The sequence below is a fragment of the Trichosurus vulpecula genome, chromosome 1 (assembly GCF_011100635.1).
Source record: "Trichosurus vulpecula isolate mTriVul1 chromosome 1, mTriVul1.pri, whole genome shotgun sequence".
Classification (NCBI taxonomy): Eukaryota; Metazoa; Chordata; class Mammalia; order Diprotodontia; family Phalangeridae; genus Trichosurus; species Trichosurus vulpecula.
This window is the reverse complement of record NC_050573.1, coordinates 556751137-556768303: the sequence shown is the minus strand read 5'-3', so window position 1 is coordinate 556768303 and position 17167 is coordinate 556751137. Positions and strand designations below refer to the sequence as shown.

At 39.3% G+C, this 17167-nt stretch overlaps 1 protein-coding gene across 1 annotated transcript in view; it reads left to right on the top strand.

The window, feature by feature from the left end:
- The window catches only part of SUSD1 (sushi domain containing 1), a 278160-nt gene extending 263236 nt beyond the window's left edge, over nt 1-14924 (top strand). The window contains exon 17 of the mRNA XM_036749351.1: nt 14873-14924. Coding sequence (XP_036605246.1) covers nt 14873-14924 — 52 coding nt within the window. The remainder of the gene's footprint in view (nt 1-14872) is intronic.
- Nucleotides 14925-17167: the final 2243 nt, after the last annotated feature.

The following is a 17167-nucleotide window of genomic DNA, read 5'->3' as shown; positions in this document are numbered from 1 at the left end:
TGTGGTGGTTGTAAAGGGAAAGAGAAATAATTAGTGTCTGGAATGTCTGGACAGTTTTTCTGGAGCTTCAATTCAGAACATCATATTAGGCTATGTTAGTGTCAAAAGTTTCTATGGGTGAGAGGGCCCTGTTTGTTTCTATGAACCTGTAATAATGTCACCTCTAGTGTGAGTTCAGTTGATCAGAGCACTGTGTGAATGAGTAGGTCATCCCCATGGGAACTAGCTAGCTTTGTTTTGTCCCAAGTCTTGCCCTTTCCTACCCAGCTGAAAGATTCGTGGTACTGGTCTGATAGGAAATTATGTGAAAGAAGTAGGTATTTTAGTGCAATCAAATCCTAAGATTAGGAAAACAACTCAGAGTTCATGTTTTCCTGATGATGGTGTGTCAGTTGTGTCATGTCCCTTGTCGACCTGAAAGTTTGGTTAAAAGAGGCAAATTCATATTGTTCAATCCTTTAAATCTAATAGCGTACATACGTGTATGGAGCCAAATAAAATCTGACTGCCTGACAAAAGCAATGAGAAGGCTTAAGTGCATTTTTGAACCATCCCAATTCAGGGTGGCTGTGCCACTCAAATTTATGATCTCCATATATGTTTAATCATGGTATGAGAAAGCAATTTTCTTAATTGAATAAGTGGTAAATACAATAAGATAAGAGGGTTGACAAAGTGTCAATTGACATAACAACCTAGGATATCTGTGTTTTCTTTACCATTAACATGCCATAACATAATACATATCCATAAAATATTTTAATTTGTTTATTTTTAGTTTACAACATTCAGTTCCACAAGCTTTTGAATACCAAATTTTCTCTCCCTTTTTCTCTTCCCCCTCCCTGCCCAAGATGGCATAAAGTCCAATATAGGCTCCACGTATACCTTCACATTAAACATATTTTCACATTAGTCATGTTGTAAAGAAGAATTGTAACCAACGGAATGAACCACAAGAAAAAAGAAGCAAAACAGAAACAAACAAACAAAAAAGAGCAAATATTTGGTTTCAATCTTCATTCAGACTCTGTAATTTTTTCTCTGAATGTGGATAGCTTTTCCCAATGCAAGTCTTTGGAGTTGTCTTAGAACCTTGCATAGCTGAGAAGAGCCAAGTCTATCAAAGTTAGTCATCACAGATACCATGCATCTACAATCATGTGTAATGTTCTCCTGGTTCTGCTCCCCTCATTCAGCATCAGTTCATATAAGTCTTTCCAGGTTATTCTGAGGTCCATCTGCTTATCATTTCATATAGCACAATAGTATTGCATTACATTCATATACCACAACTTGTTCAGCCACTCCCCACTTGAAGGGCATCCCCTCAATTTTCAATTCTTGGCCGCCATAAAAAGAGCTGCTATAAATATTTTTGTACATATGGGTCCTTTTCTCACTTGTATGATCTCTTTGGGATATAGCCCTAGAAGTGGTATTGCTAAGTCATAGAGTATGCACAATTTTATAGCCCTCTGGGCATAGTTCCAAATTGCTCTCCAGAAGGGCTGGATCAGTTCACAACTCCACCAACAATACATTAGTGTTCCAATTTTCCCAGTCTTCTCCAGCATTTATAATTTTCCTATTTTGTCATGTTAGCCAATCTGACAGTTGTGACGTGGTACCTAAGAGTTATTTGATTTGAATTTCTCTAATCAATAGTGATTTAGAGCATTTTGAAATATGATAATAGATATCTTTAATTTCTTCCTCTGAAACTGCCTGTTCATATCCTTTGACCATTTATCAATTGGGAAATGACTTGTATTCTTATAAATTTGACTCGTTTCTCTGTATATTTTAGCAATGAGGCCATTATCAGAGATACTGGTTGTAAAAATTCTTCCCCAGTTTTCTGCTTCCCTCCTAATCTTGGTTGCATTGGCTTTGTTTGTACAAGAATTTTCAAGTTAATGTAATCAAAATTATCCATTTTGCATTTTGTAATGCTCTCTATCTCTTATTTGGTCATAAGTTCTTCCCTTCTCCATAACTCTGACAGGTAAACTATTCCTTGCTCTCCCAGATTGCTTATAATATCAGCCTTTATATCTAAATCGTGAACCCATGTTGATTTTATTTTGGTATATGATGTGAGATATTGATCTATGACCAGTTTCTGCCATACTATTTTCTGGGTTTCCCAGTAATTTTTGTCAAATAGTGAGTTCTTATCCCAGATGCTAGAGTCTTTGGATTTATCAAACAGTAGATTACTATAGTCATCGACTACTGTGTCTGGCATACTGAACCTATTCCACTGATCCACCACTCTATTTCTTAGTCAGTACCAAGTAGTTTTGATGATTGCCACTTTATAATACAGTTTAATATCTGGTATAGCTAGGCCATCTTCCCTAGCATTTCTTTTCATTAATTCCCTTGATATTCTGGACCTTTTGTTCTTCTAGATGAATTTTGTTATTATTTTTTCTAGCTCTATAAATTATTTTTTGGTAGTTTGATTGTTATGGCACTGAATAAATAAATTAATTTAGGTAGAATTGTAATTTTTATCATGTTAGCTTGGCCTAACCATGAGCAGCTGATATTTTTCCAATTATTTAGATCTGACTTTATTTGTGTGAAAAGTGTTTTGTACTTGTGTTCACATAGGTCCTGGGTTTGTTTTGGAAGGGAGACTCCCAAATATTTTATAATGTCTACAGTAACTTTAAATGAATTTCTTTTTCTATCTCTTGCTGTTGGCCTTTGTTAGTTATATATAGGACTGCCAAGGATTTATGTGGGTTTATTTTATATCCTGCAACTTTGCTAAAGTTATTTATTATTTTGGGTAGTTTTTTACTTGATTCTCTAGGATTTTCTAAATATATCATCTGCAAAGAGCGATAACTTAGTGTTTTCTTTGCCTATTCTAATTCCTCCAATTTCTTTTTCTTCTCTTATTTCTAATGCTAACATTTCTAGAACCATATTGAATAACAGTGGTTATAATGGATTTCTGTCCCGCCCAGCTCTGTCAGACTCCAATCCTGCACTGAGAGATGTGGTAATCACCACTGCCACTGGTGATTCAGACCGGCAGGGCCCACTCCCACTCTGCTATGGCCTGGTGCAGACCCTCGTGCTCTGTGTTCTCCCTGCCCGATGCAACAGGTCCTTCCTGTTAACCTTCTGGACCCTCCTGGGCTGGAAATCTGCCACACTCCATCTCCTAGTGGATTCTGCCACTCTCAGATTTGTTCAGATTCACTTTTTTAGAGGTGTCTGAAAGGATTTGTGAGAGAGCTCAAGTGCATCCCTGCTTTCACTGCACCATCTTCCATAAAATATTAGGATAAGCAAAAGTCCTGTCACAGGCACCCTGTCCTTGGTAGTCATTGACAGGAGAATGCTCTGGCCAGCTCTCTCTGGCCTTGTTGACACAAAAGGAGGCATTCTCTGAGTTTATTCAGAGAAGGAAATATTTGTTAGGCCAAATGGCTTCTTCTGGTTGATTAGTTCAGGATTATCACCATATACTAGGGAAATGTCCTTTTTACTTCCATTGGTTGTGATCCTGCAGCTATATGCTGTAGATGAAATCACTATATTATAGTGAGTTGTGGGAATTCACCTTCGTAGTTTCTACAGAGCAGACAGGCAGATTTCCCTGATCCCAATTCAACCCAACAGACATTTACTGAATAGCTATTATGAATAAACCACTGGGCTACTTATTGTGTGAGATGTAAGGACAAATAATACACAGAGAGGCTTTAAGGTGAGCAAAGACATGTACATGTGAGTGGCAGAAATCCTTCTGGGCTTGGAGTGGCAGCTCAGAACTATCCAGTTAGCTGGATGTTAGAGCTACCATCCTTTAGACCAGCGCTTCTCAAACTTTGGGTTGCAAGGTTGTGACTCACAGTTTAAGAAGTGCTAAAAGAGTCTCGAGGGGAAAAAAGTTGAAGAAGCCCTGCTTTAGACTTTAAAGAGTCCTGACTAGGCAGAGTGAGTTTCTTTGTCCACTCCAGAGCTCTTGGTATCCATCTCTGGAGAGGGAGTTACTTCTGGAAGTATTGGGGGCTTTTTGGTGAGGTCCATGTCCTCAAGCACCATCATAGACCACGCTCAAAGTGGTCTGTTAAAAGATATTCCTATATTGTAGGACACCAAACTTTTCATCTTCAGTGGTCCAGGTTCCCACTTTGGCTAGGATGCATGGCATTTAAAACCACGTGTTTTTAAAAATACATGACATTCCAGTCACCTGTCTTTAAACACGAAGGACAGTACACTTATATATTGATTTCCTTTTGGTCCAGATCTGTGATTTAATTGGCATAGGGAACTTTCTGGTGTGGAAACTCCCTTCACCAATGCAGATGGGTAGCTAGTCAGCAACACATAGTCTCAGAGAATTGTCCGAGGCACTGAGATTAAATGACTTAATCAGTGTCCCACAGTATGGGACTTCAGGGGCTGCTAGGTGTCGCAATGAGTAGAGCACAGGACCTGAGTTCAAATCTGGCCTCAGGTACTTGACACACTTATTAGCTGCGTGACCTTGGACAAGTCAGTTAACCCCAATTGCCCTGCCTTACCCCCTCCAAAAAAAAAGAGAGATGAGAGCTGAAACTAGATTTTCCTGACTTTGAGGCAAACTCCCTACCTACTATGCAACACTGGCTCTCAGTAATATGTTGATACAGTACAGCTATCTATGAAAATGCACCTATTTCATTTTAAGTGACATTTCCTATTTAATTTTCAATTAGATGCATTCCTACGTGTGAGATATTTAATGAGATCATCTCAGCAATGATGTTTGTTATTGTTATAACCTTGTCATAACAAGTACAGTCATGGCACAGGTCAAATCATGTCCCCAGAAACACAAAAATATAATACAGTAAATGCTTGTAAGTAAAGATGCAAATTTTCTCCCTAGAAATTAGTCTTACAACGCAATCCTGTTGTTATTTGAGCCAGAGACTGGGAGTTAAGAGAGTTCAATTCTGTCTCCCTTTGTTAGTGTTGGGATACATACAACCTCTTTGAATTATTTTGATTTCATTTTCGTACCCCTGAAAAACAAGTGGCATAAAATCCTCCTCTCCTGGAGATTTTGAAAGACCCCTATGGAAGGACATACATAAACTAGACACCAGTGTGTTTTCAGGGATCTTGAACGCCCTCTCTGTGGTTCTAAAATGTACAAAAAAGCTGGTCTGCCCTCGAGACCCATTGTTATGACATCCTGTATGTCAGCATTCAACAGAGGAATCTTACCAACCTTGCAGAAGGCTTAATCGAGAAAATTTAATATGCAGCAGGACCTTCAGTTTGGTCTTATTTAATGAATTGCACAGACATCAGGGCAGTTCAGGTGCTCATTTGAAGAGAAATTTACATTGTGTTGATGTAAAAATTAATTTTGGAAGAGAATGAGCTGCATCGTGAGGTTGTGTTCAAAAGAAGCATTTAAATAGAAGTGAAATGACCACCCGGCAGGGATATTGTAAAGGAAATTTTGGAATGCAGGTGGAAAGTTTGACTAGATGACCTGACAGAGCTGAAGGGAGCCTTAGTTAGTCCCACCCCAATTTACAGATGACGTGACTGAGATCCAAAGCAGCAAAGTGGCTTTCCCAAGGCCCCAGATCCTTGCTAGCAACTGCATTCCTGTTCTCTGGATCTAGGTTCTGGCTGTTCCAAAAATCTATCTTAAAAGAATTTTAATAATTTCTCTCCCCAAAGTTATCATTCAGTCTCCCAGTTCTGATTGTGTAAAGTATGGGTTCACTATACATTTCTTTAGCTTTGCAATTTACAGGCAAGCATCTGGGGTACATTAAGCACAGACAATTCTCTCTCCATTAGTCACCTTCAGTCTGGAAAGTGCACTCACTCACAATCAGAGACCAAGATTCACCCACCAAGCAATTGATTGCTGTATAACTTTAATGGAAAGAAAAAGTGAGGCATGAATCATCACAAATAGGAATTAGCCTCTAAATAAAGTAAGGCATTTTACTCTCACCAAAAGCGTGTGTGTGTGTGTGTGTGTGTGTGTGTGTGTGTGTGCATGCGCGCGCATGTTGGGGAAATACCCTGTTTTTGTCTTCTGATGGAAAGCTGAACTTTTAGCATGACAAAATGAAGCATGTGGGACTACTGAGTTGTGTTCTGAGTAATAAATAGTTCAAAGTATTTCAAAAATAAGAAATCCAGCTTCTCTCTGGTTAAAGTGCTATACTTATGATACAAAAGGAAGGCTTACCTTTCCACTTCCATTTCAAACCACGTCATACCAAAGGCTTACAAATTCATGGATTATAAGGTACAAATAACATCACATTCACAATAGATTATAACATAGAGAAGTTAACTGGCTTCATCAATAGAAGCAGAAATCCAAAACGAGAATTTCAATCTTTGCTAAGAGGGTTGAAGGAGGGGAGGAAAGGAGGGAATGGCCAAAAAAGGAAAAGACAAAACCAGCTAAAGACGGAAAGGAATTGTCAAATGTTTTAATAAATATAATAAAACGATGAAAATAAGTGAAAGTAAGTATGTGTGAGATGAGGTTCTTTCTTAGAAATCTGTCTTGTCTAACAACCTAGGGGCCGATTAAAACCAAGAAAATGTCCATCACTTAGTTTACTTTTTCCTCCTTCTACTTGTGTGGCTCCTCCTGCAAGCTTCCAGGGAACTATCTCATTAGCTACCAAGCCACACCTAAAGTCTTTACCATCTCCAGTGCCCTGTGATTGGTTTTTTATCACTAGCTAGAGAGACTTGGCCATTGTTTGGAGAGCTGGAATTCCAAATAGTAGGCTAAAGAATTCCACTGGTGATGCAACTGAGCAGTAATTAAAGCCATCTGCTAAAGCCCAGGGGAAATACTTCTGCAGTATGCTTTCCCAGCAGGCTTTGTGTATTTGGTGGGGGCGGATGCACTGATTCTTTTATAAGCCCAAGACTAGCTGCATTAAATTCCATGGATGTCCCCTCCCTTTTCTTTCTCACAGGTCCCTGTTCTAAGACCACAAGGGAAAGAGTCAAAGTTCTAGGGTCCCTGATTAGTCAGCCAGGGGGCCCAGGGGAAAGAAGCACAACGTTATAAACAAACTACAAACTACTTCTAGAAAGAAGGCTTTCTTTTATACCCCAACACGAACATTCATACCAGTGCGTGATACACCAGCTCTCAAGCCTTCTTATTTCTGTCACAGGTAAAGACTTCTTTTGAAAGTAGAGTAGATAGGTGAACTCAATTGGCAATGCTGCTAACCTCAACCTACGTGTCAAATAAAAATCAAAACCATTTCTCCAGGGTAAATTTTCTTGGCAGCAACCTATGTTCTTATTTGACCTTATACAGAATGATCTATGATGCCTGGGTTATAGTACTGGAGGTTAGGTTATCCTGAAATGTTTAATAATTTGATAAGGAAAGAGGATTTTTCCTTCTTCAAAGAAAAAGGTATAGCCATGCTTATTCATCCATTCCTTCAACAAGCATAGATTAATAGCAAGGCACTGTGCCAGATGCTGAGGATGTAGTCAGGAACAAAAAAGACTCTGCTTTCAAAGAACTTACATTCTACAGTGGGTATGTGATGAGGGAGTTGGGTTGACACTGAGGTGGTTAGCCTGGGTAACTGGGAGGATGGTAGTGCCCTCAACCATAAAGAGAAAAAAAGATGGGGAGTTATTGGAGAAAGACGAGTGCCGTTTGGACATGTTGAGTTCCAGATGTCCAACAGGCGGTTGGCAGTGTCAGACTGGAACTTAGGAGAGAAGTTTGTTCAGTCATTTTTCAGTGGGGTTTTCTTGGCAAAGATACTGGAGTGGTTTGCCATTTCCTTCTCCAGCTCATTTTACAGATGAGGAAACTGAGGCAAACAGTGTTAAGTAACTTGCCCAGAGTCACGCAGCTAAGTATCTGAGGCCAGATTAGAACACTGTGCCACCTACCTGTCCTAGAGAGAAGTTGGGGCTGGATAAATAGATCTGAGAATCATCTGTATAGAAATGACATTGGACCCATAGGAACTGATGATATCACTAAACCTTAGGGAGCTTCCCAAATTCCTTTAATAACCTCAAACTTCTCCTGGGTGGGGGGGAAGATCCCTCTTTTTGCTACTAACATTTTACTAGTGTCATGTGATGATGAGACATAGAACATTACAATTTCTGAAGAATTAAAAATTAGTATCATAGAGATCTCTGCCAAGCCATTATTTTTTTTGTAAGTGTTCATCGATTACTCACAAAGGGTGACGGAGAGGCACATGATGAGTGTGACCACCCTGCACTATATAAATCATGAAGAAATGCAAAAAAGATGTATTGTCAAGGAAATGAAGATCAAATCAGAAGAGAAGTTGGCCGTATGGTAAGGGCAGAGGGTGACAAGTGGGTAGCTCAAATGGACAGCACTGGTATCCTCATGGTTATCGAAGGAAGTAAAGAAGGCCTCTTGCAGGTGTGGTAGACTATAACCTTGTCATAACAAGTACAGTCATGGCACAGGTCAAATCATGTCCCCAGAAACACAAAAATATAATACAGTAAATGCTAAAAAAACCTAAGGGAGGATATTCACCAAAGTTCTCCAGGCATGGAAGGTTGTGACTTGTATCATTAGAGGTAATATCCAAATTATGGAGATCACAGATAAATTAGGATACTTGAGTTAAATGGGGATTGTAATACCTATCTTACAGAGTTACTGTGATGATCAAATAAGAAAATGTATATATGACTATTTGGAAACCTTGGAACTCTCACTATAAATATACATTTTAAAAAATACAGGTATCATAGGGTAGGGATTGGAGAAAGGTCATTGTAACAAGCAAAACCTGGATTACCTGTCAGTGCCCCACAGCCAACTCCCTAAGACTCCAAGTGGCAGAGAATATGTTGACCTGCATTGGCAGAGAGACTTTCCTCTCCAGGGAGTTTTCCATAAAAGGGGAAATTCCAGGTCCAGTGTCTGTCCTCATATTTTTATTTAACCTTTTTGAGCCTTAGTTTTCCCATCTGTAAAGTGGGGTTCATAATACTTACATTAACCTATCAAATAGTGTGGTTTTTTTGCAAGGATCAAACTAGACAATGAATGGAAAATGTTTTCGTAAGCCATAAAACACTATTTGTGTCAGCTCTTTAGATTATTATGTTTATTTAAAGGATGAAACTGCAAAAACGTAAAGTATGCTTCATTGAAGTTCTTAACAGGAAGAAAATGTTTTCTAAGATAAATGACTTAAGGACATGTGAATTAGCCTTCAGTGGGATGTAGCAACTCTCTTCTGTTCTTAAAAAAGAAATGGTTTTGTTATTTTCAGGTGCAGTGCAGGTGTCATATCAACACCATTCAGAATTACCTGTTAATATCGATTTCTTTTCCTATTCATTACAAAACATTCATTACCTCAAGGTAGTTGAAACATCTAGAGATGAAATGTTCTTATGAGCAGAAACTGGGTTTCCCATCAAGGGATGGAAGATTGTGTATTCTTTCTGTACAAGAATCTTCAGCCTTACCGCGTGGTATTTTAATGATTTCAAAATACTTTAAATAGGCTGTCATGCTAAGTATTAGCACAACTGTTATACATATGAGGAAACAGCCTCTGAGGGCTAGAAAGGCTTGCCATTGGTTATAGTAAGTATCAGAGCCAAAATTCAAACTCAGGTCCCTCCTGATTTCAAGCCCAGAGCTAGAAACATAGAATCAGGGGGGAAGGGACCTTGGAGGTCATCTGTTCCCACCTAATATAAGAATCCTCTACAATATCCCTGACCTAGGAATGATTGGCTGATAATAGGAAAAGTTTCACAGACCCAAGTGTTGTATGTAGGGAGTTGGAAATCCTATTGGAAGTAGTTACTCTAACAACTATATGACTGACCTTCCTCTCTGTGGTGATAAAGGAATGAAAGGAGATTAGTTGGCAGATATAAAATACCATGGGAATCACCGATATTCACCGGGTAACACAAGGTAACTAGCTTCATTAACCATCTGGTTTGAATGGGATGGGCACGGAGTGTTAGAGACTTTCTGGTGCTGGCCTTTCAGAAAGACTGACTCTCAGGAAAATGAATGGAATGGTGAAGAAACAGACAGTCCCGGCTTGCTTGGCTTGAACACACCAGGAGTTATATATCCACAGCTTAATAGCTGAAATAGAGAAGACAGTGAAAGGGGTCCATATTGAGAAATGGTGGAAAACACAAGGGGAAATGAGGGAAGGAAGTAATTAAATGAAGGATAGAACTAAAGATTATGTGTAGAAATAATCAGCATCTCTGTAGGCTGAATCAAAGACAGATGATTAATCAAGGAGTGTGCTTATTAAGCATCTACTGTGTGCCACTGTGTGCTGGGGTTATAGTCTATCAGAGTAGATAAATATGTATCCCTATTGTAAATGAATATACAAAATATATATGAAATAAATACAAGATAAGCCTAGGGTAGGTGGCAAGGAACTAGCACCTGGAGGTTCAGGTTAGGCTTCTTGTGAAAGGTGAGGTTTGGGCTGAGTTTTGAAGGGGGAGAAAAGAGATTTCTAAGGGGAAGAGGGAGTACATTCTAGGGGTTGTGGCAGGGGGTGCCAGCCAACGAAAAGGCATACAGTAGGAGCCAAAATACTGTGAGTGAAGAACAGCAAGTCCAGTATGACTATACTGTAGAGTGGAATAATGTAAAACAAGGCTGGAAAGGTAGTGAAGAACAGCAAGTCCAGTATGACTATACTATAGAGTGGAATAATGTAAAACAAGGCTGGAAAGGTAGATTGGGACCAAGTTGTAAAGGGATTTTCTTAAGTTATTGGTATTTTTTTCCCAATTACATGTAAAGATAGATTTCAATATTCATTTTTGTAAGATTGTGAGTTCCAAATTTCTCTCCCTCCCCTCCCTCCCCTGTTCCCAAGATAGCAAGCCATCTGATATAGGTTATACACGTACACAAATTTTGATGTTGTCTCATTGCCATCGCTCTCCTTAATGAAATTAGTTACTGTTTCCATTGTTTGTTCTTTGACTCACTTATTCTTTAGGATTAGATGATTTCATTTCCAATTAATTTTTCATCTAACCAGGGAGGTATTTTCAAGAAGACTTTTAGTTCCAGGCAGGGTTTCTCCTAACTATGTCAAGGCAGAAGGTTGTCTAACTATATTTCATGCTTAGAAGGGGCAGGGATCCCAGAGTTCCAGGTTCCAGAGGGCATAGTAGTCCCTTCCACTAGGAATTTCTACTTTGTATGTAATGGCAAACTCTCTCTCTCCTATTACTATTTATGTCTATTTTATTTGTTTGAGGCACCTTTGGATGCTCAGTAGATACTTGTCTGATGGACAAGTGGCAGCTGGGCTGCCATTATCAGAATAATAAGCCTGAATACCATGGGAATAGACTTGTGAGCTTCTTCAGTTCACAATAATGGGTCTTGCTTTGGTTCCAAAGATGTTGGGCTCCATATAGGTAAAATCTATGTGGCTGTGCTGGACTCTCTTCCTTAGTAAGGATGGCTTCTCATGTCAATTATTCTCACTTACACCCGGGGCTTGGACACCCTCTTAGGACTTGGGTAGTTTGGCCCAGAACCACACTGGGAGCTAGAAGCGGGCCAGACACGAGAAGACTCTTTCCTGGGGGAATTGCCCTGTGATCTTTCTTGACTTATAAGATTTGTTTTTCTAAGTTTCCTGGAACTCTGGTTTTCAAAATAGTTTCTTGTTGGCACTTGTCAACATTTTTGTCCCAGTTTCTTGCTCAACCAGCCATCTTCTAGAATTGAATGCAAAGTAAGAGCATTTATTTCATTTATTTCTAGTCAGGGGACTTTGATTCTTTCTTGGCTCTGCACTTTACTATCTCTGTTACCTCTGGCAAGTAACTTTCTAGCTATCTAGCTAGCTTCAGGTTTCTCAACTGTAGAAAGAGAGGGTTGTACCAGTTGGCCTCTAAGGACCTTTCTAGCCCCAGCCCTACGACCTCCTTGAAGTAGAGGTGGCCCATTCATATCAACTCGGTATTTTCTTTTGGAGTACCTACAGTTTTATGTATGTCACAATTGAACTTGAAAATAAAATAATTAGTAGCTGCATGGATTCTCATTATGGTTCCAGTGTCCAGTTGCAAATATGCAAGAATCAAGCATATTTTAAAAGACTTTTATCTTGAAATGAGACAAAAAGCCTTCTCTCCTGGCTACCTACATGTTGACATTTGAGCTTTTGCAAGGATGTGATTTGATTTACATCTGAACCCACAGATTGCTGAGACGCTCTGTACCACCTGCTGTTACCTTCTTCCCCACTTTAAATCACAAATTCTTTATTCACTTCATTGTTTCTGAGCCCAAGCTTATGTAACTGGGACAACAGATTTACAGCTGGAAGGCCCCCCAGGGTCCACCTAGACCATCCTCCTCATTTTATAGATGATGCAATTGAGGCTTACACAAGGTAGGTGGCTTGCCCAACCTAACAAGCACTAAATAAAAGAGGCAGAATTTGAACCTGGGTCCTCTGATTCCAAAACCAATGCCCTTTCCACCCTTGATGAGCACCTTTGCTTCAGTCCTTTAAATAATTGGGGCTTTTTTTACCCTGTTTTGAGACACACTCTGGGCTGTTTATAAAGTCTATTTCTTTTTGGCAGTTATACTCTACATTTTTGGTTAAGTGTCTGCTAAGATCTAAAAGGATCAACTGCTCTAATATTAGAGCAGCTGGCTTTTGCTTTCAAGACAAGTTTCTTTCAGAGATGACAAGATTCTGTCTCTTTCCCTGATCAGTCCTCATAAGGGAAGGGATATGGCAGCTAAACTGGAGGTGAGAACAAAGTGATGGGTTTGGATGACCTTCATAAAGCAGGCTGGAAAATTCCCACGATGCCTGGCAGTTTACTGGGCTGCTATTCTCTGAACCACTTTCTTTCTGTACGCTTATAAAATAAAATTACCCTCTTCCTCCTGAAGCAATCTAACAGATCTTTTGTAGGGTACACCAAATAGAAATGGGGTCACTAAAGCATGCATAAGGATCTCCATGGGCTGTATATTGACTTAGAAAACCAAATATTAATATTATTTATGTTTTGTTGTAGTTTTATTCATTTTGGTAAATAATTCCCAATTACATTTAAATCTGGTTCAGGTCACACTGGGGACTTATTCTGGGTACACTGTGATAGATTTTCTAAAATGTCTGAATTAGTTAGGATAACAAATATTTAATGTCTGATTTCTACGTGTTCATTGCTGGACAGCCAGTTATCGCCATCAGTCCCTGTACCACATTAGCACTTACTTAGAATGCTTAGCAGGAAGCTTTGCACTTGAGTTGTTGAGTCATTTTTTCAGTCATGTTTAACTCTTTGTGACCCCATTTGGGGTTTTCTTGGTGAAGATCCTGGAGTAGTTTGTCATTTCCTTCTCCAGCTCATTTTACAGATGGGGAAACTGAGGCAAACAAGGTTAAGTGATTTGCCCAGGGTCACACAGTTAGCGTCTAAGGCCAGATTTAAACTCAGGAAGATGAGTCTTCCTGACATCAGACTCAACTCTCTAATGTGCCAACTGTCCCATATCTGGCAGATAGTCAGTACTTAATGCTGGTTGAGTACTAAACTTGGAAGGCCTGGGTTTGAATTCTGCCCGAGAAGCTTGCTATGTTTATGAAAATCACCTCAGCAAATCACTTCACTTTTCTTTGCCTATAAAGTCAAACTGCATGATCTGTAAGGTCCTTTCCAGCTCTGTATCTATGACAGGAGGATCTGGTATATCATTTTTCCCCTATAGCTTCCTCCAATTCCTTTAATCGATCTTGTTAACAGGTTTTCCATAACTCCATCAGAAGCTCTGTGAGTTCAAGAACCATGCTGTCTAGGTTCGGTACAGCTTCTCAGTGCTAGGCTCAGTGAGGTTTGATTGGTTGGCTGCCATGAATGTCCACCCATGAGAGTCAGTCAGGTTCTGGGAGTCGATCCTTTCATCCCTCACGGCTCCACTTTGTCTCCCAACTGTCAAGCCTCATTTAGCCAAAGTTCTTACTTCTTTCCATACTGAAGCAGCCTGACATGATCTGACAAGGAGCCACTGCCCCTGACAAATCAGGCCTGCGCTCTCACCAGCTCTTCTTGCTACCCCCTACTAACATTGTGTCACTGACGGCAGTGATCAGGAAAACTGAGATGGAGAAATGTGGGCCAGAGGTGGAAGGAGTAAGAGGGGAAGAATGCCAGCTTCCTGAAACCTCCAAGTTCCCAGAAGAGCACAGAGGAGATTCCAGGAGGTGTCCAAAGGATCCTGATGTCACTGACCTCAGTGCAAGGTCATCAACCAAAACCTTTAAAGTCCTCCGTGCCCAAGTCCTCATGCTGCTCTCAGCACAGATAAGCAGATAAAATTGGCCCAAGGACACAGACAACAAAGATCATAGAGATTTACAGGGAAGACTCCTCAGGGACAACAGACACCAAGGCTGCATTGCTTTGTCATGCAAGTCTTAATAGTAGCACACATTTATGTGGTACTTTAAGATTTACAGAGCTCTAATTATCTCATGTGATTTCCAAAATAACCCTCTGAGGTAGGTACTATTATCACCAATTTACAGATGATGAAATTAAAGCTGAGAGATTAAATGCCTTGCAAGGACCATGCTACCAATAAGTGTCTGAGGCAAAATTTGAACTCAGATCTTCCTGATACCAAGTTCACCACTTTAGGCGCAGCACCACCTAGCTGCCTTGTTAGACGCGTCTCTCCCAGTCCCTCCCTTCCAACCCCCACCCCACCTCCATACCTTTCTTTTCTCTCTCAGCTCTGAAACTGCAATGTAAGGCACCCTCTGTCTGCTTTTCTTTTCTACTGTAGGTGCTCTCCCCGGAGGCTGTTGGCAGTGATTACTGCCCGTCTACCCCTATAACTCAAATGGTTTTCCTTCCTGATTGTGTTAACAAAGAAGGAGAAAAAAGATCAAGGGGGAGGAAAAACGACGATTCTAAGGTTTATACAGCACTTTAGGACTCGCAGACGGCTTTAGAAACTTCATGAAATCAAAACAATGTATAGTCATATGAAAAAATGCTCTAAATCATTATTGATTAGAGAAATGCAAATTAAGGCAACCTTGAGATGTCATTTCACACCTATCGGATTGGCTAAAATGATTGAAGAGGAAAGTGACAAATGTTGGAGGGAATGCAGAAAAAAATTGAGATGCTCATTCATTGTTGGTGAAATTGTGAACTGCTCCAACACTTTGGAGAGCAATTTGGAATTACGCCCAAAGAGTTATTAAACCACCTATACCCTTTGGCCCAGCAATACCACTACTAGGTCTATTGCCCAAGATAATCAGGGAAAAAAGAAAAGAACCTATATGTTCTAAAATGTTTATAGAAGCTCTCTTTGTGGCAACAAAGAACTGGAGATTGCAGGAATGCATGTCAATCGGGGAGTGGCTGAACAAGTTGTGGTGTATGGTTGGGATGGAGTACTACTATGCTATAAGAAATGATGAACCCAGTGGTCTTAGAAAGGCAGAGAAAGACTTCTGTGAAATGAACAGAACCAAGGTAATAACAGCATTGCTTTAAGAACAACTTTGAGTGACTAAGTCATTTTGACTATTATAAATATCCACATTAACTACAAAGAACATGTGAAGAAAGACAGTGCCTGCATCTAGAGAAAGAACTGACAAACAGAAGTGTGTACAGAATAATTTTATTGTATGTATGTAAAATTATTAGGTATATATATTATTATTAAATATAATATAGTATGTAACTATTTGTGTCCAATGGTAACCATCTCCAGGGTGGGGGAAGGAGGGAGGAAAAAAAGAAAAAAAAAGAAATTTACATGGTGACTTTATTATATATTTAAAAGGAATAGCAAGTTTTACATAACAGATTTGCAGTTTCGTGGGCAATCATCATTTTCATCGTACTATGTTATGGAAATTCTTGTTTTATTCCATAAATTAAAAATAAAATAAATGCATGTAAAAGGGAAAAAAATTACCCATAAGGTCATGGCTATATTGTAACACTGTACAATAACTGATGCTTATAATTACAGCCAAAGGACTTCAAGATGAAATCAATTGGTGTTTGTTGTACTTTGTTTAAAAAGGCAAAGAAGTGAATTTTTTATTCAAAATAAGTAAAATGAAAAAAGTGATATTCTGGCATTGAGAAGAGAAAGGGTTCTGTCATCTGGAAAATTCATTACAGGCCATTTCTCAATTCTGAAATTGGAAAATATTTAACAAAATAAATAAAAATATATTAGAATATAAAAAAGAAACTTTATTTAATTCTTCCAACAACTCTGAGAGATTATCAGCTCCATCTTACAGATGAGAAAATTGAGGTAAACAAAGGTTTACTAGCCCAAGGAAGAAGTAAAGAAAGGAAAATAAAGGAAGAGAAGTTAACTTCAATCTCATTGTCACATCAGTAAAATGAAGAGAACAAGTTAATTTCTAAGGTCTCTTTCAGCTCTGAAACCTCTAATTCTACGCTAGCCAGCACAATGGTACCTCAAGGGACTTGTAGTACAGGAGTAACAGTATGTTTACTGAGAGTACCTTTCAGGGTTTTGCAATACTTTCCTCAATCCAGGACATCCCATTCCTGAACCACAGGAATTCTCCTATGTATAGGCATCATGTTGTTTTATACTCGTAGTTCCTGGAAAAGCTTTGTCCTGTTTACTATCCAGATATGGGCAGCTAGGTGGTCCAGAGGATAGGGTGCTTGGCCTGAAGTCAGGAAGACGCATCTTCCTAAGTTCAAATATTGCCTCAGACATTTACTAGCTGTGTGACCGTTGGTAAACCACTCACTCACTTGCCTTTTCCTCAGTTTCTTCATCTGTAAAATGAGCTGGAGAAGGAAATGGCAAACCACTCCTTTGCCAACAGAACCCCAAATGGAGTCAGACTATTTTTCACCTTCTGTATTTTTCCCCTTTGGGCCTCTGTTTTCTTTTACAACATGACTAATATGGTAATGTGTTTTGCATGATTGAACAATATACCAATCCCAAATTGCTTACTGTCTTGAATGTGGGGAGAGAGGTGAGGGAAGGAGAGAGGAAATTTGGAACTCAAAATTTTTTTAAATGAATGTTAAAATTGTCTTTACATGTAACTGGGGG